General features: G+C 42.9%; 1 protein-coding gene across 1 annotated transcript; it reads left to right on the top strand.

Moving 5' to 3' along the window:
• The first annotated feature begins 1,871 nt into the window (after window positions 1-1,871).
• LOC136574469 (myotubularin-related protein 9-like) lies at window positions 1,872-21,520 on the top strand. The gene is made up of 10 exons (XM_066575015.1): window positions 1,872-2,168; window positions 4,842-4,989; window positions 9,119-9,244; window positions 9,333-9,506; window positions 14,931-15,148; window positions 15,228-15,389; window positions 15,600-15,741; window positions 15,854-16,074; window positions 20,089-20,240; window positions 20,326-21,520. Exons 1-10 carry the CDS (start codon window positions 1,972-1,974, stop codon window positions 20,409-20,411), a joined length of 1,626 nt encoding a protein of 541 aa, XP_066431112.1. The 5' UTR covers window positions 1,872-1,971; the 3' UTR covers window positions 20,412-21,520.
• The last annotated feature ends 2,677 nt before the right edge of the window (window positions 21,521-24,197 follow it).

Here is a 24,197-nt window from a genome sequence, read left to right as displayed (position 1 = left end):
CTGGGAACTCCAGAAGTTAGAGCTTCCCAAAGGTACTCATATGTCAACCTACATACGTATGTCTTCTCAATTTTGCAGAAGCATAGCTAAGTTTGATGAAGGTTGAACAGAATAACCAGTAATTGATATGACATTCAACGTGTAGAGCTGTAGCTACATGCTAGTCAGGCATTTACTGAGACAACAGTCTGAAACCCAGCAAGTATATTATTCTTATTAATAGGACTTGTGCATGATACTTGCTAGGTGTCAGAGCGTTACCTCGGCAATAGTCATGGCTGGTGTAGCATCTTACCGACACTGTGTAGGAGCCACGGTGTAGTAGATGTGCAGGACCGGAGGATAGTCAGGAGGAAGCCGAAGGTTATCAGCAGGTAGTCACATTTGCGGTACAAATGGATAAGGTGGAAAGCAAAGTCAGATGGAAAGCCAGGAGTCATTATCCGGAAGTCTCCGTTGCAATACAAATAGATTAGGCAGAAAATGTGTAGTCAGGAGGAAAGCCAGGAGTTGTCAGCAGGTAGTCACAGTTTACATGAGAGGAGCAGCTTAGGCGATGCAGCTTGATAAAGTCAGTGGAGAACAATAATCACGCGCTGGATCTGAGGGAGGGTCAGGCTTTTATAGGAAGTCCAATTAGAACAGAGGCGGGGTGAGGACCAGGAGGCAAGAACTAGGTTAACAGGAACATAGAAACAAGGCTAGGGTATGCAGGGGAATTTGTCCAAAGGGCTGCATGGCTTAACAGGGAGAGCCGCCGACCTGGGAGCAGGGGACTCAAATTGTTGGCTAAGATTCCTTAGAAATGCTGTCAGAAACTGATGTCTGGCTATCACATTTGCAGCAGGTGATAACTGGAAAAGGATGCTCTACTAAGTACTACAAATAAACTTTTCATGAAGGGGTTGAATAATTCTCAGACTTCAGTAATCATTAAAAGTTGCATTTTCTGTAGAATCCAGGGAAACAAATTGTTGTTTTAATAGTGTTAAACTATTTCAACTGTTCTTGTTTGATTGGATTTTTTGCTGATAGCTGAAAGCTTGTAAATGTGGCAATTGAACCTAATTTATAATGGGGATTAATTTCAATCCTGGTTTATCTATAGGAAAGCTAAATGATATATCCAACTGCAATTTCTGTTTTCATCAGAACCAGTCATCCTACACCGTCTATCAAAAAATTAATGTCAGTAAATGCAGCCCTACTATCCCATCACTGCCATGAGCTGCTAGGATTGAAATAAAGATAGACATGTAGGTAAAAGTTAAAGAATGGAGATGTGGAACAATATATGCACATGGTTAATGGATAATATATTGCTCTCTTTATATGCCCAAACTTTATTAAAGGAGATGTAAATATGCCTTTTTTCTCAGAAAAAGACATTCTTTTCTATGAGCTCGTCAGGTATTTTAGCTGGCCTGACATCCCATGGACAAGAATTGTGATGTGTTTGGAAACAAAAATTAGACCTTTTATTCTAATTCTGTTCAATTCCTTTTACAGTTCATCTTTCACAGATTTCAACATAGAGTAAACTAAAGAGTAATGCAATAACCATGTCATGAACATACTAATAGCCTGTGCATGTATCTCATTACTTATATTAGCAGGTATTTTGCAGCAGTTTATGTAGAATGCTTTACACTGCAATGCTGTGTATAGAAATGGTTATGATATGACAATGTCTATAGGAATAAGAGAGGGTTAACTCGTAAACGTTTTACATTTGTGTCAAGAAAACCTCAACTTCCTTCTTGTACCGAGTAACTTTCCACCCACTTCAGCTCTGCAGTAGTAATAGGCAGTTGCATAGGTTAAGTTAAATATGTCATTCAGGGCTGGCAAGAGATATTGTGTCACTTGAGTACTGGTCTTGTTTCACTACACATATTAAGCATTCCCTTGTAACCCTCTGCCTCTCAGAAGTAGTTTTACGGTTATAGGCACCTCTTTCTGTTACAGGACATGGAGCTCTCACATCTTATACAGAGTTCACAAGTGGAGAATGTTCGTGTTTGCTGCCCCCTAATGCCACCTGTAACTGGGACCCTGTGCGTGAGCAGCCATCACCTGATACTTTCTGCCTGTCCTGTTCAGGGCACAAAGCAGCAAAACTGTGAATTATGGCTTCTGCATTCTTCTGTGGACTCAGTGGAAAAAAGGTAAAAGTACCTAGGCACACTGCTATATGGATGGAAAATTTGAGCATGTGGGAATCACATTTACAAAAGCTTTTATGCCAGATTCTGGCATGAAAACGTCAGGAATGTTTACGCTAGCGTGTATTTGCACAAAAATGTGGGACTTTTTGCTGTCAGTCCTGCCACTTTTCTGAAAAGTGGGGTGGGCCTGTCAGGAAGCGGCATGGCTGACCCAGGCTGACAAATATATAATTTACGCCAGAAACTCGTGTAAATTATACCAGATATGCACACCAGGTCGGACCTGGCGTACAGTTCTGAAAAGGCACACGGACCTGCTGAGATGCACTGAATACAAGAAGAGGCGTGTGCAAGGCAAAGTTGTACTAAGTCCAGCATTGAAAATGCTGGGCCATATACATTTTCCCCTTGGTGTTTATAATGCTGTATATTATGCAGTGAAATCTCTCCAAAAGACCACCTCTATGAGAAGACCCCACCCTTATCCAGAGCAGATTGTTTTTGACAAATGTTCCATCACAAATTATGCATACTGACCATTTTCTTTGAGAAGACCACCCTTCTTGTAGACCAATTTTCAATGCAGATTTGGATGGTCTTTTCAAAGAGGTGTCACTGTAATTGTATTACACTGATTGTTGTAAAATGTCTTATTTAAAACATGGGAGAATACTAGTAATTTACTATTTGTTCATTTTTTATGGTCTTGTATATCACAATTTAGAAAAAATGTAATACTATGTAAATACATGTACAGTATTAGCATCAGCAAATCGCATGACCGGGGGCCGAAAAATCGCCCGAAAAATCTGCTCCTAGCCGCGTTTCATTAGAAACAGGCCGGAGCAGTGCAGCGCTGTCCAGCGCATTGAATTCAATGGAGCCGGCAATACAGCCGGCTCCATTGAAAGCAATGGGCTGCGGGCGATCTCAGGATGAATTTTTGGGAAGGGCTTAAAAATATAAGCCCTTCCCTGAAAACCATCCAAAACTGTGTAAAAAGTAAAAAAATATATATACTCACCTTGTCCCGGCAGACGGAGTTCAGCCGCAGCCGGCCGGCAGTTCTCCTGAACTGCTGTGAGTAGTATTCAACAGCCGGGGATTTAAAATCCCCGCCTGCTGAATGAGCTGCCTCTGATTGGTCACAGCCTTGCCAATCAGAGGCAGCTCTCACTCACACCCATTCATGAATTCATGAATGGGTGACTGAGTGCTGCCTCTGATTGGCTCAGCGCAGGGACCAATCAGGGGCAGCTCTCAGCTGTCATTCAGGGTTTTATTTTAGAGGGGATGGAGAGCTTTAAAGGCATTTTACATGGGATAATAATCGGAAACAAATGTTCGTCTGAACGGTTGTTCACTCAATCATTACCCCATGTAGTTGCTGGTGATTGACCAACAAATAAGAAAACGCTCATGTCAGATCAGCTGATCACATTTTTATGCAGGACAAAAAATCATCAGTTGTTGGCAGCACACCATCCTGTGTAAATAGTTGTGGTGGCAATAATATTAGAACTGTATGGGGATGAATATTCACACCCACCCTCCTCCCACAGTTACTTTCTGCTGCATCACTGCTTAATTCTACAGATATCAGGGGGCATAAGCTTAAAGACATATGTTTTGTAACCCCACCCCCCCACCCCCCACCCCCACCCCCGTTCCAAAAAATATATACATCAGAGACAGCGTATTACAGACAACTGTTGTAACACGACAGGCTCAGATACAGCGGCTCCGCTCTGGTATATCCCTAAATAATGCACTCGCCAATTTTCAGATACCAGCTCTACACAGTGATAGTGATTACAGTGCGATTACCTCCAGTGATCAGAAGTCACATCTTCTCTGATTGTTTTCATTCACTTTTATTTTTCTTCTCTATCTGAGCCCATACTGGAATGATAAATTTTTCCTGCAAAGACTCCTCTCTGCACACAAACTGCACAACCTGGAGCTATGAGGGGCATTCATTAAAGATTTCCCCTCACCCACTCCCTCTGGTCTGAGAGCAACGAAACGTGGCCTAGTTATTAGTCGTTCTCTACATAGGTGCCACCTAGGGACACACACTTCTCCCATCTCTTTATGCAACTGTATCCACCTCACTTGTAGAAGTCAACAGATTGCTCTAAACACCATGTTGTGACTTCGGAAATCTCATCATTTGTAAAATGCTTGCCCTTCAAAAATGACTAGGCTGATTTTTCGGTCCACAAATCGGTCAGAAAAAAAGCCCATGTGCAAGTACTCTTAGGCTGAACAAAGAAACTTTCTTTCTTCAAAAATGTATACCCATGTTTTTTAAAGTTAAGTGACGACTAGGGATGAGCGAGTATACTCGCTAAAGCACTACTCGCTCGAGTAATGTGCTTTAGCCGAGTATCTCCCTGCTCGTCCCTGAAGATTCGGGAGCCGCCGCAGCTGACAGGTGAGTCGCGGCTGGGAGCAGGGGAGAGCGGGCGGGAGAGAGGGAGAGAGAGATCTCCCCTCTGTTCCTCCCCGCTCTCCCCCGCAGCTCCCCGCCCCCCGCCGGCACCCGAATCTTCAGGGACGAGCAGGGAGATACTCGGCTAAAGCACATTACTCGAGTAGTGCTTTAGCGAGTATACTCGCTCATCCCTAGTGACGACAGTATATTAAACTTAACAAGTAATTCTTCTGTAGTGTTCACAACATTGGCATTTTGAAGAGCAAAGATGGAGAAGGAAGATCCAGCTCTGGAACTGTCACTCTGAAATGTAAGGACTTGCGTGTTATTCAGCTGGAAATACCTGATATGGAAGAAACATTTAATATTGCCCGCTCTGTCCAGGTTAGTAACTCCATGTAATTCCATGCGTGTGCCATCTGATCAGCCTGTTCTAATACGGAATATAGAAACAGTGAAAGGTTGGAGTTTAGTGTGAAGTTTTGCAGATCTATGCAAACAAGTATGAAGCATCAAAGTGACTCTCCCTTTCAGCTTAATTTACCAATATACACTGAAAGTTGACATATCATTTTGCCATCCTAGACCCACACTGAGAATCAAGGCTCCTGTGTAGGTCTTTACCTTGCAGTGAAGCCAATGGTAACTACTCTTGTCTATCATCTTTTGTCCTAGTGAATTGTGTTATCCACCTTAAGCACAATAGTTTGAAATACGAGAACTCGTAGAACTAGCAGAGCTCAGAATGGTTACGCTGCTGTCTCTAGGACCAGCATACTGCACTATTCCATCCGGGAAAATGCCAAAGGACATAGAAGCTGATGATCCCATTACAGTCAATGCAATCCACCCAGCGCTGTTTAGTTCCATCATAGGATGGATCTATTCCTGTCAGAAATTCCATTTCCTGCTCCCAAGATGGTACAGAAAAATGGAAACCCTGAATGCAGATATGAACAGCATCTTATAAGCGTTTCTTTTATAACTAGTTCTCGTTGCCAGTAGTGTAGAGGAGAAAAAATGCTACTCATACAGCACCCCTATAGAGAGTTCACACAGATCTGGGTACACTAATGCAATTTTTCAGTCTATATTGATTTCTATAGGGAAAAAAAAAAAACAATTTCTTAATACAGCAGTACATGTAATGCCCACAAAAACACCTCTGCGCAAACTAAGAGTGTGTTCACAATTACATTGAGGCTGGGTTCACACAGGTCGGATTTGCAGTGGAAATTCCTCTATGTCCTCTATGGGAGCACTGGCCACAACGGAAAAGCTTGCGGCCGAGCCATTCCAAAACCCAAAACTAAGTGGTTTTCAAGCAGCGCTTTCCCGGAGGAAATCTCGCGGTTTTTTGCTGCAGCCAATACGGAATACGCCCTGTGAGAACCCAGCCTAAAGCTTCTGTTTGTAGCCCCCACTGCAGATTCTGCTAGATTTACTGGAAACAAATAGTACAGCATGTACCGTATTTTTCGCTCTATAAGACGCACTTTTTTCCCCTCCAAAGTTGGGTGAAAAAGTCAGTGCGTCTTATAGAGCGAACGTGCCGAGATCAGACCTGGCCGGAGCTGAAGAGGATCGCAAATCCTTCTCACTGTGCTGCAGGCCGTTTGCGTACAAAGCCGGCACAGCTGTAGAGCAGAGCGGCTGCACAACAGCTGATTGCTGGGGGCGGGGGAGGAGCAGGGAGCAGAGCGGCCGCACAACAGCTGATTGCTGGGTGGGGGGGAGGAGGAGCAGGGAGCAGAGTGGCCTGTACAGCAGCTGATTGCTGGGGGCGGGGGGGGGGGGGGGGGGGGAGGAGCAGGGAGCAGAGTGGCCGCACAACAGCTGATTTCTGGGGGCGGGGGGGAGGAGCAGGGAGCAGAGTGGCCGCACAACAGCTGATTTCTGGGGGCGGGGGGGAGGAGCAGGGAGCAGAGCGGCCGTACAACAGCTGATTGCTGGGGGCTGGGGAGGAGCAGGGAGCAGAGCAGCCTGTACAACAGCTGATTGCTGGGGGCTGGGGGAGGAGCAGGAAGCTATTATACAGACAGGCAGCTCCTGCTATATTGCTGACAGTGTGATAAAGATAGCAGGTCCGCTCCACACCAGCACCCAATACAACAGCTGACTAGTGAGAGGGAGCTGCTGCTCTCCCCTGCATCAGCAGTCAGCTGTATGTACAGACACCCTCACATCTGCCAGCTACATAGGAGAGGGAGGGGCAGAGGGAGAAAGAGCTGCCTGTATTGTGTATATATTTGTGCCTAGTTATGCATAACCATAATGATACTATATGCCATGCAGGGTTCCTGGAAAGTTGGGTGCCAACTAATGGAATCATTACATTGTCACACAGCTCTTCCAGGATCCTGAATGCCAACTGCAGAGTTATGCAAGCATGCATACCACATGCATTGCCATAACTATTCAACGTGGGATTCAGGGCTCCTGGAAAGCTGGATGACAAGTAATGAGATCGCCATTACATTTATACTCAGCTTTCCTGGATCCTAAATGACAGGTTGACCTAGTGGTATATACTTCATTCCGAGGCGCTACTACTGCTGTTTATTTCTCCTGTAATACCTCCCTCACTGCCTGGTCTCAGGAGTTCAAAATATTTTTCTCCTCTTTTCCTCCTCTAAAACCCAGGTGCATCTTATCATCAGGTGCGTCTTATAGAGCGAAAAATACGGTAGCTCTATTCTTTTCCGGTAAAATCACAGACCTAATTATAGTCAATGTGGTCTGTTAGGCACCGATAGTGTCCATCATATAATAGATCCAGCACTCTGTCGATTTTGTTGTTCGGTTCCTATCATGGAGTAGAACAACAGAACTGATCAGGACAGACCATGTTGCACCTCCATACCACTGTGAATTGGTAATGCCCATAATACAGTGGAGTGAATCAGGGTTGCCAACCTGAATCTTAACTTTTTATGCACAACTTGCTCACAGAAAGAACCACTTATCCAAAGAATAAAAACATAACCTTCATATATTCCAATGAAAAATATATACATAAGAAAAAGGGGAAGGGAAAGAAAGTGAACCTACTCAGGCCATAGTAAGCCCTAACTCTATCACTTGCAATAATAAACCACTCGCCCCAAAAAGGGTAATCCCAAGCAGGAACCTGGCCCTAATAATGCTATTACATCCTAAGCATAAAGTGGGATAATCAACAGATTCATATAAATAACAATTCACATCACACAATATAAGATGGACAAATAATAAAAAACTTTTTCAATAAAAATCTGTTTGTAAAAAAAAAAAAAAGATGGACAAATAATGCGAATGACAGCTACCTCTGACAGCCACAAACATTGGACCAATAGAGCAATGCGATGATATACTTTCTTTAGAAAGGATGTGAGTGTATCATCTTACCTGTTATGTTTGCATTATTTATCCACCTTATTATATGGTGATTCAAATTTAATATGCCAACTTTTCTTTTTGAGGACATTGTTCCCTTTAATCCTAGTCAGACTGTCATGCCCCTTGATGTTTATGGTGTAATAGGGTTATTAGGGCCAGGTTCCTGCTTGGGTAACCCTTTTTGGAGTAAGTGCTCCGTTATTGCCAGTGATAGACCTTGGGCTTATTAGGTTCATTTCTTTTCTCTTCTCCCTGTTTCTTATTGATATATTTCTTATTTGAATAAATAATTTTTATGTTTAATCATATATTTGGGCAATTGGGCTTCTTACTATGAGCAGTTTATTAACGTTGCTCTCACTTTCTCTATCGCTCTGCCAGGAGTTGTATGTGCTGGGTTGTCTGTGAGACTTTCTGGACAACCTAGCTACACATCATAGTCAACATGTTTTTATAGACAAGTATGAAAATCATAATACATGATAAAGGTTATAAGTAGAGATGAGTGAGCATACTTGTAAAGGACAAATACTCGAGCGAGTATCGTCCTTTTCGAGTATCTGCCTGCTTGTCCGCAAAGATTTGGGTGCCGGTGGGGGAGAGCAGGTAGGAACGGGGGGGTGGGGGGACTCTTTCTCTCCCCCCCCCCCCCTGCTTCCTCCTGCTCACTCCCGCAACCCACCGTTCTTCCCCGCATCTAAGTGATAGATGTTTATGGGTCAGAAGCTGATGTGAATGCATCACCATCATTTGCTATGAGTTGTAACCTGCTCAAGTACCAACAGCATCAAAAAAAATCACAGACTCATCTATTTTTTTCACTAACACTGAAAAAATGTGCCAGATTTTTACAGACTGGTAACCCTGGTGTGAATGAGACCTTAGCGATTATCCCAGGTCATACTATAATAATAATAATTTCCAGCAGTATTAGAGGCTGATGGATTGATCATGGATTGGAGGCAAGTAAAAGGCTGATACAGTATGAGCAGTTAGAAATCTTTGTCTATAATAGTGAATTTAATGGCATAAAGTGCACAAGAGTAAGTTTTGTCACATGTAAATGTAGGTCAGCAGCAAGAGGCTGCATGCACACTGACTGCTATAATAAGGATGTTATAACATATATTTGCAGGCTCTTTCCTCGCTGGATAACCTATCTCTCAGCTACCCATTTTTCTTCAGACCAGCAGGATGCAAGTTAGGTAAAGGATGGCCAAGAGATACCATGGAAAATTTTTATCTCAAGCTCAAGGCTCAGGTGACGTCTTTATACATGTACATCAAAGTCTTCTACAAATTCTAAGTGTGAGATCTGAAACAACAATGGTTAATACATGTCTTCCTAGACAGATGCCTGGAGACTGAGTGATGTAAATGAAAACTTTAAGGTTTGTCCTAGTTATCCAGAGAAGATTATTGTACCAGTAGCCTGTTCTGATAACTCTCTGAAGCAAGCTGCAGCTTTCAGGCAAGGTCACAGATTTCCAATACTGAGTTACTACCATCCAAGAAACAAAGTGGTATGCTATGGAAATAATTGCATAATCGATCTGCATTCTCAAGGTTTTACTGACTTCTTGTATCTTATATTGCTCACTATGCTGTTTCTTTTTGTACAAATTGGAATCTAATTATTGAAATTTCGGGAAATAATATTATTGGATGGAACTGTCTATTGAACTGAGCAAGCTGTATAACTCCTGTACATAGCATTCATATGAGGTTCTATGTCTGCATTCTTCACACCGGGACACACCTATAAGCACAGTTCCATGATCGAGCTCTTTTTGAGGATTAAACCAGTACATGCACTGAATACCATACATTACTAACTATGGGCTGGTTGCACCAACCATGCTGTTGATCCAGGTTTAATTAAACTGCGATCAACTGTTGAATTTGGTTTATAGAAAAAGTGTTGCACCAACACTTTTTGATCTAAGATTTGCAAAACCAAGTTCACTTGATCTACAATCAAAGTAGACCCAAGAAGAAGTGTATTGCACACAATGATTGTTGACTTTGGTCAGGTGATCTTCCCTCCATTTATATCGATAGTAAAAATATGGCTGCTACAAGCAGCAAACAGGGGTTTGATTTCACCACCCAGGAAAAGACTATCAGCCTAGTCTGCTATCTTGGATTTTGGCTGCTAAACTAAGTTCAACTAGTATGATTCGCCTAAATCAGGGTATCAAATTAACGCTAGACTTGAACCAAGATCATGGGCTAAACTGTGTTGGTGCAACATTTTTCTACTTAATGTTAGATCAACTCTTGTTTATCTCAGATCAAAATTTTGGTGCAACGAGCCATATTTCTTACATTCTGCTAACTAGTGGCAACTATAAAAGCAATAGAAAAAGGCAAAGTTGGGAGATATATGGTTAATGGTGTAAGAAATGAATGGATGTGGAAAAGAAGGATAATTGGGATAGAGAAGTGGAAAATTATAAGATATAGGCTAGGGCTCCACAGAGATGTGATGTAGCTGGATGCTGTAGCGGAAGCTTTATTTTTTTTACTCTCATGACCTTCAATGGGAGCTATAGGAATATGTATGTAATGAGCTCCTTGTTGGCATCTGGAAACAGCCAGAATTTTAACATTGCTTTTAATTAAATGTTGTCAGTTTTCTTTTTTTGTTACAATTGTCCAAAAATGAATACAAAATAATATAAATTTTAGTACAATTCTGGCAAAAAAGAAAACCTCAAAATAGGTTACCAATATCTGATTGGTGATGGTCCACTGCTCATGACTCCTGACCCCTGATCAGCTGATTGAAGAGGCAATGTCGCTTGGGTGACAGCCACAGCCTCTTTTCAGGCCTGTGACATCACATTCACCTGCCACATGGCCCGATGGCGTGAAAACAGCTTAGTCCTATTTAAGTGAATTGGACTGTGCTACAATAGCAAGCACAGCTGCTATGAAATGTACAGGACTGTGCTTGGTCTCCAGTGAAGTGACAGAAGTGCTCACCTCAACGGCGTGAACACTTCAGACAGCTGATCTGTGGGGATCCTGAAAAGGTATCGATCTAATATTGATGACCTATCCTGAGGAAAGGTCATCAGTATTGAAGTCCCTGAAAACACCTACAATGTACCTACCCATTCTCAAACCAACGTTCTCCATATATCCCTGTCCAATTTAGATTTAATTTGCCTCAGGGCTCTCTCACACTGCATCTAACATTTGCGCATCCATTCACATAGCCCAGGTCTGGCGAATATACGCTGAGGCCGCAATGCCGTTGGGCGGGGAGAGACAGCTTAGCTCCCTCCCACCTCCCTTCTTCGGCCGCTGTCATTGGCTCCCATAGAAGTCTATGCAGGGGCCAACATATTCATGGGAAGAAAGATAATTTCAGGACTACCTTTGCTGCCTGGCGTAAAAGCCCCTGGCGCTATATTTGTCATCCGAGCATTTTTATGCTGCCGGAAAACGTCTGTGTGATCTGATGAATTGGAATTCAATGCATCAGATGGTAGCGTATATCGGCTGACCATTAAACGGTGGCCTATATACGCTCGTGTGAATAAAACCTTAAACTCAGCAACCCCATCCTCTTTCAGTTTTGTGATAAGGCCTTTTCTAATTTTGGCTTTAACTAATCATCCTATTTACTAATCATCTTAACTTCCTCTTTCTTTGCTTTTAGGGCATAATAAAGCTGATAATATTTATATTTGTAATTATTAGAGATGAGCGAGTACCAAAATGCTCGAGTGCTCGTTACTCGAGTCGAACTTTCAGTGATGCTCGAGAGTTCGTTTTGAGTAAAGAACCCCATTGAAGTCAATGGGCGACTCGAGGATTTTTGTATATGACTGGTGCTCCGCTAAGGTTTTCATTTGTGAAAATCTTAGCAAATCACCAAAGTCATGTAAAAAACACAGAAATGGATAGGGCAGGTGAGGAGCAACATGCAGGGCTGCATTTTGGGCTCCGAGGTCTCACTATTAAGCCACAATAGTGGCAACAGTGAGACCCCCCCCCCCCCCCGCACTGAATTCATGAATGGGTGAGTGAGTGCTGCCACTGATTGGCTCAGCTCAGCTGTCATTCAGCTGAGAGCTGCGCTGAGCCAATCAGAGGCAGCACTCACTCACCCATTCATGAATGGATGTGAGTGAGAGCTGCCTCTGATTGGTCAGGCTGTGACCAATCAGAGGCGGCTCATTCAGCAGGCGGGGATTTTAAATCCCCGGCTGCTGAATACTACAGAGGGCAGTTCAGGAGAACTGCCAGCTGGCCGTGGCTGAACTCCGTCTGCCGGGACCAGGTGAGTATATATATTTTTTTTATTTTTACACATTTCTGGATGAATTGCAGGGGAGGGCTTATATATTTAAGCCCTTCCCGAAAATTCATTGTGCGATCGCCGGCAGCCCATTGCTTTCAATGGAGCCGGCTGTATTGCCGGCTCCATTGAATTCAATGGGCTAACATCGTTCTGCCGGGACAAGGTGAGTATATTTTTTTTTTACTTTTTACACATTGCTGGATGAATTTCAGGTAAGGGCTTATATTTTTAAGCCCTTCCCAAAAATTCATCCCGCGCTAGCCGGCAGCCCATTGCTTTCAATGGAGCCGGCTGTATTGCCGGCTCCATTGAATTCAATGGTCAGTGCTCGTTTAATCGAGACGAGCACCGCGTGGTGCTCATCTTGAGTAACGAGCATCTCGAGCACCCTGAGGCCTCCTTCCCACGAACGGATTTCCGCCGCGAAAATCCGCTGCGTTGCCCGCAGCTATTATGTTCTATTGAACCTAATAGCTCAGGGCACACGGTGCGGAATTCCACTGCGGAATTCCGCACCGTGAAATCTCCCGTCCTCACCCGCGGCATGCTCTATTTGCCACGGGTGTACGCGCTGACGGCTTCCATTGCAGTCAATGGAAGCCGTCCGTTCACGCTATCTCCCGCTGTAACACAGCGGAAGATAGCGTGAAAACGCTTTCCCACCTACCGCCGCCGCGTCATATGACGCGGACGGCGCGTCACATGACATGGCCGGCCGCGTCATGTGATGTGGTGGGCGTGTCATGTGATGCGGCGGCGGTGGGCGGGGAAGCGTCATGTGGGAGCGAAGAGGCCGGATCCGCTGGTAAGTATGGGGTCTCTGGGGGGGCGCGTGACGGGCTTCGCCGCGGAATATTCCGCGGCGGAGCCCGTCACGCTCGTGTGCAGCCGCCCTAATACTCGAACGAGCATCAAGCTCGGACGAGTATGCTTGCTCATCTCTAGTAATTATCTGTCAATGGAAAAGTGTCTTAAAAGTAAAAACATTTTTTAGTTTGCCCTATTCCTGTGCATGACATAATCTTATTCCCCTATTAATCTAAAATATTTTACCCTACATTTTCTTTACCCCTCAGTTATACATTTTCCAAATGTGATCCAAATTCATGCATATTTGCAAATGCAATTGGATTTTTTTTTTTTATACACTAGACTTTATTTACTGTATGACCCGTAGGAAATTCACAATATTTCAAAGTACTTACCTCTAATAATCTGAAGACATCACTACATATCTGTTCAGCTCAGTTTTTTTCAATAATAAATTGAAATCCATTTCCAACCAACATACCAAAAAGTGTAATTGAGCAGCAAGAAACTACAATTTAAAATGGGTAAGGTCCAATTCTCCACTAATCCAAGGCTTTTTGTGAGGGCTTATTCACTGGCGCGTATATCGGCCGTTGTTTTCACGGCCGGCCGTTATATGCTGCCATCTGGGCTTTCTACCCCCTTTTCTCCCCCTCGCCGGCTCTCTGCCTCTCTCATACCCTCCGGCTATTTGCAATGGGAGGGGGTGGGGTGGAGCTACCTTCCTATTGCTGGCTGTGGACAAGGGGCAGGGAGGGGGTGGGAGCTTAGCTCCGCCCCCTCCGACTACAAACAGTCGGAGGGGAGGAGAGAGGAAGAGAGCTGGTGAGGGGAAGAGAAGGGAGAAGACAGCTCAGATGGTAGTGTATATCATCCAGCCCTGAAAATGGTGGCCGATATACACTCCTGTAAATAAGCCCTAATACTGATTGTTTTATCTGTTCCTGTTTCCAATTCCATACAACCTCAGGACCTTTTTCACATGAACAAGGGGTTTTCCACGGCCGGAAGATATACGCTACGATCTGATACATTGGATTCCAATGCATCAGATCACATGGCTGTATTCCCGCGGCATGAAAGCGCCCGGCCAGCCAATATAGCGCGGGCGCTTTTACGTCGGGCCGAGAGGAGGTGAGCCAGCGAGGGGGAGGGAACGGCAGCCTTGGCGTATACGCACTGGGCCCAGGCTATCTGAACGGTCGCACAAATGTTAGATAAGTGGCTCTAGTAATTTAAAAATGGTCTGAAATCCAAGTTGGACTAGTAACAAGACTGTGAAGAACTTTTGCTAAAACAATCATTTTTATTATCGATAACATATCTCCAAACAAAAGACAGACATATTTATCCAATATTTTAACTTTTTCCCTGATGTATTGTAAAAAAGAGATTCAAGATTTCTTTTCTATAATCTTGCACTAAGGGTGAATGCCCACAAACAGATTTCTACTGCGTTTCCCAGGTCGGAAATCCGTGCCTGAATTTCGCAGCTATTGGGTTCTATTGAACCTACGGTATAGCTTTCTGCCTGACATGCTCACATGTGGAATTTTACCACGGATTTCCGCAGCGGGAAATAAATTGCGGCATATTCTATTTGCCACAGATTTACGCCACAGGAGGTCTCAATTAATATAGCATTAATGGAGACTGCGGAATCCCGCAATCACCAGCAGTCACTTTTTATTTAATCGCGGTACTCCCACGGCGTAAATCTGTGTGCGTGTCCTGCAACGCTTGTGGGCATGAGCCCTTAGTGGGAGATCATAATACCCAAATACTCTTTTTTATTATTATGTATACCCTCCATATTTCTCAGGCTTTGTTGCGATCTGCTCAGCCTCTGATTGGTCCTAATCATCACCATTCTGAAGACGATGAGATGTTGCTTGATGCTGCACTAATGGGCCAATCACGGGGATTTATTATTGATATTCGAACTGAACAGGAAGCTAAGCAAGCAAGAAGTGCAGGGGGTGGCACAGAAAATAAAGACAGATACCGCAAATGGAGTCTGCTCCATCGTCCATTAGAGAGGTCTGTATAACACAAGCAGTAATACAGTCTCTTTCTTATGAAGTCTGCTTTTATAGCTAACCAATTGTTATGTCTTCAGAGGAAAGGCCCTACAAAGCAGTCTGACGCGTTTGGTTGGTACCTGCCATGAGACCTATCTGGGAAGTACTCATTGGCTCAGCAAGTTACAAGCTTCACAATGGCTGTCCCATATCAAGGAAGCTCTAAGTACTGCAGGCCTGGCTGCTGAATGCATTGAAAGGTGTGGTGAGAACTTATGCATAAATTAGTTATATCAGTTGTGGTTTTGACAACAGAGAGCAGTGACTAAAAAGATAAGGGTATGCGAGTCTTGAGAAAAATATGTCAGGCTTTATTCAAGCATGTGTCGAATATAGAAGGTGGCAAAAAAATTTACATTACAGTGACATGTATGAAATATGTAACATACATATTCCCTCTTTATGTGCAGGGAAGGTACTTGTGTGCTTTTACATGGGGAAGAAGGGGCTAACAATACATTGCTTGCAACATCCCTGGCACAACTTATTCTGTCTCCTGACTGCCGTACAATGGCTGGCTTCCAGGACCTAATTGAGCGTGAATGGCTACAGGTAGCACCCACATTCTTATTTATACACACTTCAGACAGGGAGTGTTCATGAAGTATAGGATATGAAATTTGGGTATTTATTGTTCAGTTATGTTTAATTCCTGTTTTCGTAGGCCGGTCATCCTTTCCAGCTACGCTGCGCCCGATTCGGGTGGGTACAGGGATATATTCAACAAGAATCACCTTACTTTCTCCTTTTCTTGGATTGCTGCTGGCAACTCACACGACAGTTTCCTATGGCAATGGAGTTTAATGAGAAACTTTTAAGTACGCTTGCAACCCACGCCTACAGCTCAGAGTATGGGACCTTCTTATGCAACAGTGAAAAGGAAAGGCAAGTCAAATACACTAAAATAAGACTGTAAATGTTAAACAAAACATGCTTAAAAGGAAATTACAGTATATGTGGTTAACATTAGCTACATATTCAGGAAGTGATGCAATGTGTCAATCTGAAGTCCCAGATTTTTAATTTACAGAGCATTACCATAGATTGTTATCTTGGATTAGAAAACATTGCTGCTTTCTTTCTAAAACAGCATCACACCTGTCCATGGGTAGTGTCTGGTATTGCAGCGAAGTGAATGGTGCTGAGCTGCAATACGACCTATGGACAGGGGTGGTGGTGTTTTTGGAAGAAATCAGCAAGGTTTTTCTAATCCTGGACAACTTCTTTAATACAATGATTGTTTCCACTTCATTGCCGAGGGCAGGCTTAGCTATGTACAAGATTTTAGGCTCTACACATAAACAAGAATGCTCTCATCCACCGATAGCAAACTAATTTAACACGGCGAGAAATAAGACTGGTGTTTGATACACAAGTCTAAAAAAAAAAAGGGAATTGATGGAATTTATTAAAAGCTGTTCTGAGAAATTTGTCCCATTATAGTCTTAAAGCCAGGTAATGAAATCTATTCCTGCTGAAAGCTGTTGTAGATTTGTCTCAAAATGTGTGCCATTTTTTGGCTTTTTTTTAACGAGGTTTTCTGGGACTATAATAGTCATGACCTATTATCAGGACAGGTTCTCTGTATCAGATCGCTGGGGATCTAACGCCAGACACCCCCACCAATCAGCTGTTAGTAGGAGCCAGTGTGTGCTGGAACTAACACAGCTCCATATAATATGCAGTAGCCCAGAATGCTACAGCAGGCTCAGTCTCATTTAAGTTTTGGCATGTAAGGTGAAAAAAAACAACTGGTGCAAACTACTCAATAAATGGGAGCCATAATATATTACAATAAATTATGTATTGTGGCAAATTGGGGTCACTCGCCCACCAGATTGCCATCTTTCATCAGAATGGTTGGCAATGTCTCAAGAACTTCACCTTAAGACCGTATCTTTAGGAAATATCTGGATTCGCCAGCCTTTTATTCCATATCACATCAAACAAATGTACATCATACACAAAGTTAATTTACCGATACCCAGGGTATGAGTCTAGCGGTGTCCTCCCTGTCAGACTTGGGGCCTTTACTCCAGGGTATGAGCATAGGGGCATCCCCCCTGTCAGACTCTAGGCCTTTACCGGTCCACACCAGACATTTTGGAGCCCTTTCAGCTCTGCTAAGCTGTCTGTTTTCCTTTTCCCCTGAGTGTGGCAGGAACTGATTATTTTATGTTACTCCATGCCAGAGCACATGTGTTTTTCCTCACTTCAGGTTCAGGAATGCCTGTCTATAGCCCCAACAGGCCATTCTGTGTACTGCACTACTATAGTATTTATACTCTAGCCAGAGAACACCTTTAGCTCCTTCCCAAAGCACACAAATATGGCCTGGTCAGGAAGTACTTCCCTGTACAAAGTAGGCACAAGAGCTGTGTCTTTGCTATCAGCAGTGGATGTCAGAAGTAATATACCACAAACACAGGTAATTTGGTGACTAGACAATCCGTGGGTCTGCTAGCGGCGCTTTGGTTACGTGGGTTCAATAAATGGGGAGCTATTTATTGGATAAAAGAACAGAAGGAGAGTACTTCATTTAGACCCTTAGGTGATACGCTATCTAATCTGAAGGTCCATTCAGCCTCCTTCTGTAGTAATCGCTTATCCAGAAGTAATATACTGTGCTAACCTGGGATGCCCATAGGCCCCATGGGCTGTCACAACTATATGCCATTAAAGAAGCATTCCTACAATTTTCTTTATTCTTTGCCCCATTGTTTATTTACATCAGAGAAATACTAATGCCTTTAGTCTTGATATATTAGCTTCCCTCCAGTCCTCTGTTGACCCATGTGATTTGGGCTTTCACTCTCTGATTCACACTAAAGATTTTGTCAGACAGTCAGAAAATCCTTCCATACCTTTTTTATGTAGTTTCCATACTTGTCTTGTCTAACAAATACTGACCTAAGGCCGGATTCAGACGGATGTATTTGCACACAAAAGTTTTACACGTGCAATACGCAGAAAATAGAATCCATTGAGTTCAATGGGCTTATACACATGGGCGTATTTGGCAAGCGCAATTCGGTTATGCAAAAAAATACAAAGCATGCTCTATTTTCCTGCACATTTGCACAAGGAAAGAATACATCTTGAGCTCATTAAACTAACTGGCCATTTCAATGGCTGAGAGAATCAGTGTTTTTTCGCACACAAAAAGTACAGTAAAAAAACCTGTTGCACACCCAAATATGCAACGCCCAAAGTGCAAAAACGCAGCACAAATGTGCACACAAATATGTGTGTGCTCGTGTGAATCTGGCCTTAAGGCTGTATTCACACGAGAGTTTTATTGCGGAAATTTTGCTGCGATAAAGCGCTGAGAGAAAATCGCAACCATCTGATTAAATTGGATTCCAATGCATCAGTTTGTATGGGCAAGTCTCCAGTGTGTAAAAACAGGTGGCCTGAAAAGAAAAAGCGCATATGATGCACATTTCGGCCGGCCATTTTTACGCCATCTGAAAAAAATAGGTCTGGACCAAACTTTTCAGCCAGAATACACTGTAAGCCTGCGAGAGATGCTGGAAAAGGGAGGTGGGAGGGAGTTTAGCAGCAGTTCTGCTAAACTACCTCTCCCTTCCCTCACCCTCTTTGCCCTGACAGCCGTCAAAAGGCGGAGAGGGGGAGTGAAGGGGGAGGGAGTTTAGCAGAGCTAAACTCTTTCCCCCCGCCTGATGGTATTCTGTATGCAGCATATACTCGTCACACCTAGGCCGCCTGAACAGGCACTTCAACAGGAGATGCACCCATGACTTGGTCACGGCTGCCTCTTGTTCATGCGATTTTCGTCCGAAAATCACAGCGTCGGTGTGAAGGCGCTCTAATCCTGCATTGTGAAAGTGGGTAAGGCTGCTTTCACTCAGTCATTATATGGGCTCTATTATTATGCTCAATTAAACCATTGGTGTTGTGGCCATAATACAGCTCTCTATGTGGGAGTGGCCTAACTGAAAAAGCTGTAAGTAATTTTGCATGTATCAATACATAATATGAAAATAATATTTCAGCAAATGTATCAAGGCACAAAAATCTACAGCTTCTGTATCTGCATTCTTGTTTTAGTAATATTGTGCGTGAAGAGTCACAGATTTATACAATGAGTGAAAAGATTTGCCTACTATTTCTCCATCTGATTTTCACTTTGGAAGGCTAAAGCACCTTTATTTTTTTTTTCAAAACACAAAGCTACGCTGCACCATGATCTGTGTTGATGGATTGCAGCTGAGGCTTCATTCACATTTGCCTTATGACAAAACAAAAAAAGGAATGCCAATCAGGGACGGAGCCATCACAGACCACATTAACTATTGAGCCTGCCAAACTGTCCAGCATTTTACTGAGTAAAATAGTGTAGCATATTATCATAGTGTGTAAGGTTAAAAAAAGACATATGTTCATCTAGTTCAGCTTATTACCCCGCCTCCTCTGTTGATCCAGAGGTAGGCAAAAAACCTCATGAGGTAAAAGCTAATTTTCCCTATTTTAGGGGAGAAAAATCCTTCCCGACTCAAATCTAATATAATCAGAATAATCCCTGGATCATCGAGAGTTTCATGGCCCTATATCAAACTCGCCTGTGTGAAATTAGCCTTAGTGTTTAATGGTGACAAGTATTTTCCCTGCCCATGTACATAACATTTATCAGTGTTAAATCATATTTGACACTTTTCTGCCAAAGCCCCTAATATATCCAGATCTATGTGCAACCTTATACTGTCCTCTCCTGTATTAAGACCTACACCTCCCTGGTAAAGTAAGTTTTTCGAGATTTTCTTATTCTGTTATTGACTACTGTATGTAGGATTGTCCTCGAGCACTTTCTGCCTTTTGTATTTTTATTAGCTAAACTATTTTCTACTACTTTGTTTTCTACTATTTTTTTTTCGTCAGGCATGTTTACAAGCTACGAGAAAAGACTCATTCTCTTTGGGGTATTCTCAACAACTTCAGGCAGAGAAAACACTTTATAAATCCAGTTTATGAAAGAAACCCATTAGTCATTTGGCCATCAGTAGCACCACAAAGTATACAACTATGGGAAGGTGAGTACAAACAAGTAGTGTGGTACACATTTCAGCATATCTATGGAAAAAAAACGCTCTACTCAATTTCTGTTTGATTTTACAGGTTTTTTCTTCAGATACTTCATGTCCACAAAACATAAAGAGATGTCCTGGCAGCGAACATGGGAGCTTGTAGGTGAAGATCCTTAATACATTGCTTCATTAGACCCTTCAAAAACTTGTCAACAAATTCCAACTGCAACAAAGATTCTCCTGAAAATTACAAATTTCTGAACGTCAGAGATTAAGATTGCTAGTATTAGGGATCTTATGTTATGGAGATGCCAAATGCTTAATAGATAGTACGTTCTTTAATAGAAGATGTGTATAAGGTTACTCTACATCATACCCCCTTTGTCTGTGTGCTTGGGTATGTAGACGATTAACCAACAACTAGATATGAGAAAATAGCAGTGACAAGATTACTTTAAGTTGCAAGGAAACTGATAGCCCAACATTGGCTAGATGAAGCAGCCCCTACAGTAGCAGAATTAAAAAATCTGATGAAGCAGTTACTGCCCTGGAAAAGAGGGATATACATTAAATATAACACTGAGCACCAATACGACAAGATCTGGATGAAGTAGACTGACTCCTCTATATCCATTCAATATTAGTGATGAATGAAATATAGAAACGCAGAGAGAACGCAATTAAGAGTGGGCAGAGAGAACAGGGTACACAGATAACCTTGTTGCAGAAGCTAATGGTTTGACAATACTAATGACGGTCTTGAACAGATGTAAAATATCGCTTTTGGACACAACTGAGTTAAAGGATGATTATATTTTTTGGTTATTATATAAGATATTTGGCAACATTATATATTAACAAGAGTTAGACAAACATAGGCAGTACTATCGAAGGGAGGAAGAGGAGCAACGTACCCACTATCAGGAATTATTGTAATGGATCATCTAGGACATTTAGGCGGAGAAGGAAGAATCCATAATTACTTAGCAAACGATACATCATCTACATTGTGGTGGGACGTCTTGAAAGGGAAAAAATTGGGGAAGCGAGGCTGGAAGAGGGAATAGAGTTAGTTAAGTTGTTAAAAAATTGAAAACTTTGATAAAGAGCATTTAATTAAAAAAAAAGAGATGTTATCATCAGAGAGAAGTCTCCTTTATACTACAGTCATCTATCTGTATGTATATGCTAAGCATAAAAAGTTCATTTACAACCGGGAACCTACTGAATCACTTTTCCGGTCTCTCTTTACTTCTCAGCTTTTGTAGACCTATAGTGGGTCTTGAAAGTGGGTCAAATTAAAAAAAAACTTTCAAGTTTTTCCGTGTTTCCCCATTATTTAGTAATCAATACCTCATAATGACAAAGTAAAAAAAGAATGCTAAAATCTTTGTACATTTTTTTTGAAAAGAAGAAACATTTTGCATTGCCATATGTATTCACACCCTGTACTCAGTACTTATTTGAAGCATCTTTGGCAGTGATTACAGCTTCCAGTCTTCTTTGATATGATGCCACAAGGTTTGCTGGATTTGGGTATTTGGGGATTTTCTGTCAGTCTTCTCCGTAGATCCGCTCAAGCTCTGTCAGGTTGGATGGGGACTGTCAATGGACAGCCATTTTCACCAGAGATGTTCAATTTGGTTCAAGTAAGGGCTCTGGCTGGGTCACTCAAGGACATTCACAGAGTTGTCCCTAATTCACTCCTGTATTGCCTTGGCTGTGTGCTTAGGGCTATTGTCTTATTAGAAGGTGAAGCTTCTGCTCAGTCTGAGGTTCTTTGCACTCTGGATCAGGTTTTCATTAAGAGTATCTAATACAATAGCTAAATGGCTGCTTGGTTTTTTTGCCTCCCTCTGGACCAACAAGGTGTGTGTATGTGTGTGTGTGGGAGGGGGGGGGATTGGGGGGGTTGAAACAGGCTGAACTAGATGGACATTGTCTACATTCAGCCTAACATACTATGTTACCATTACTATTTTGCTCCATTCAGCTTTCCATCAACCCTGACTAATTTCCCTGTCCAGCTGCTGAAAAACACACCCACAGCAAAATGTTGCCACTACCAGGCTTCACTGTAGGGATGCTATTGAGCAGTGTCTGGTTTCCTCCAGACATAATGTTTAGAACTGAGGCCAAAAAGTTCCGTCTTGGTTGCATCAGACCAGAGGATCTTGTTTTCCTTACGTCCTCCAGCAGCACAATAATGTGGTATTCTGTCACTGTGAACAAACAGGACAGATGGAATTTTTAATGACATAAAAAAGTAAATACGAATAGTAGGCCCTGCCTCCCACTCACCTATGTAGGTGCAGTACTCTTAAAACCGTTTAGTATTCCTCTGTTCTGTGAAGGGGACAGGTGGATGCTAGACTCCTCTACTGTCTACAAGTTTCTCTTACCATATAGTCGACACTCTTATTTGGGGTGCGGTTGATGGGTTCTGGCGAGCATTTGGGCTTTTCCTTTGTTTTTATGTTCTTTGGTTACAACATAGCTGGAGGTGAAGGTTTCGGCATCTGTCAATGCAAGGGCTGTCTCAAAGAGAAGACAACGTAACTGCATAGAATGTGGCATGCCCCTTCCGGATTTATGGCATATCCCTTCTGGAGGGTTATGCAGAGGGTTTCTCCCATGGGAACTGACTGGAGAATCCATAATCCAGAATGTAGCTATCTGGGTAGAGGAATTTGTCCAGGAGTCAATGCAGCTTAAAATCCTGAACGATGATCGTTCAGTGTAAGCAACAGCTGTACTAAACGGCCGCTGCTTAAAATGAATGGAGAGTGGCGGGGGAGTGCGAGGAGAGAAATCTCCTCCCGCCTCCCTGCTTGCCGCACTAGGAGCAAGCCAGCCATACTCATGCCTGTGTAACAGCACGGGAGCAAGTATATGTGGGGACGAGTGTCAGGCATAAATGGCCTGACATTTGGCCAGTGTAAATAGTCCTTTAGCACACTAGATTCATATAGCAGCAAAGTTCTTCAAACAGTTATGCTGGGTGATAAACTTGGACAAGTAAAACACCCTGCCAGAAACAAAGAATATGTTCCTGGGGTTTATTATAAACTCCACTTGCATGATGATATTAACTCCTTCGAGGAAGGAGAGAGTAATAGCTTCTGCCAAATCTCTGACCATACCCAGAACAACAACAGTCAAAACCCTGATGAGGCCTCTAGGTCTCATGGCTGCAAACTTTACCCTTTCGAATCCACTGTCTGACGTCTTCTTACATTCTGATTGAAGCTTGTACAACTCCAGTGTCAGAAGATGTCCGGCAGGGTATTCTTACTGTCTATTGCCAGCCACTTCGCTGTCGGACCTCTCTGGCGCACACACACTGGCTTTATCCAGCAGATGGCACTATTGTATAACAGCAAAAAGAGAAAGCCTTTTAGGAAACCCTGAATCGAAAATTGGATTGGAAAGGGTTAAAGGCAGTGACCTGGGTCTGGTGGCATTTATGGCCTCTACAGGAAGAGATCTTTGGCCGTTGGAAGAATGCTCCCAAGCAATTGAATAAAAAGTGGACCCTGTTTTGCAAGACCTGTCTCTCCCTTTATTGGTGGAGCAACCTAATAGATGGGAGATCTGCAGTTCAACTACTATTGACCACAGATGCGTCCCAACTATGTTGGGCTGCTCATTTGGATTAGGACATGGTACAAGGGATTTTGACATCCCAAAAAGAGATTTATCCTCCAATATGAGAACTTTGGGTAATTAAGCTTGCCCTAATTCACTTTGACTTGACCTTTACTGCTTTCCCCTTAATCCAAATGGCAGACAATATGACTGCGGTCCGTTACATCAACAAGCAGGGTGGCACTCGATCTCAGGCCCTCCAAATCAAGGTGGGAAAGATCACGACATGGGCAGAGGAGAATTTAACCCACCTTACAGCGGTGCATATCCATGGGACATGCAATGTAATGGACAGATTGAGCCAAGGTCTCTCTT

The sequence above is a fragment of the Eleutherodactylus coqui genome, chromosome 1, assembly GCF_035609145.1.
Source record: "Eleutherodactylus coqui strain aEleCoq1 chromosome 1, aEleCoq1.hap1, whole genome shotgun sequence".
Taxonomy (NCBI): Eukaryota; Metazoa; Chordata; class Amphibia; order Anura; family Eleutherodactylidae; genus Eleutherodactylus; species Eleutherodactylus coqui.
This window is presented reverse-complemented; position numbering and strand designations above follow the sequence as displayed.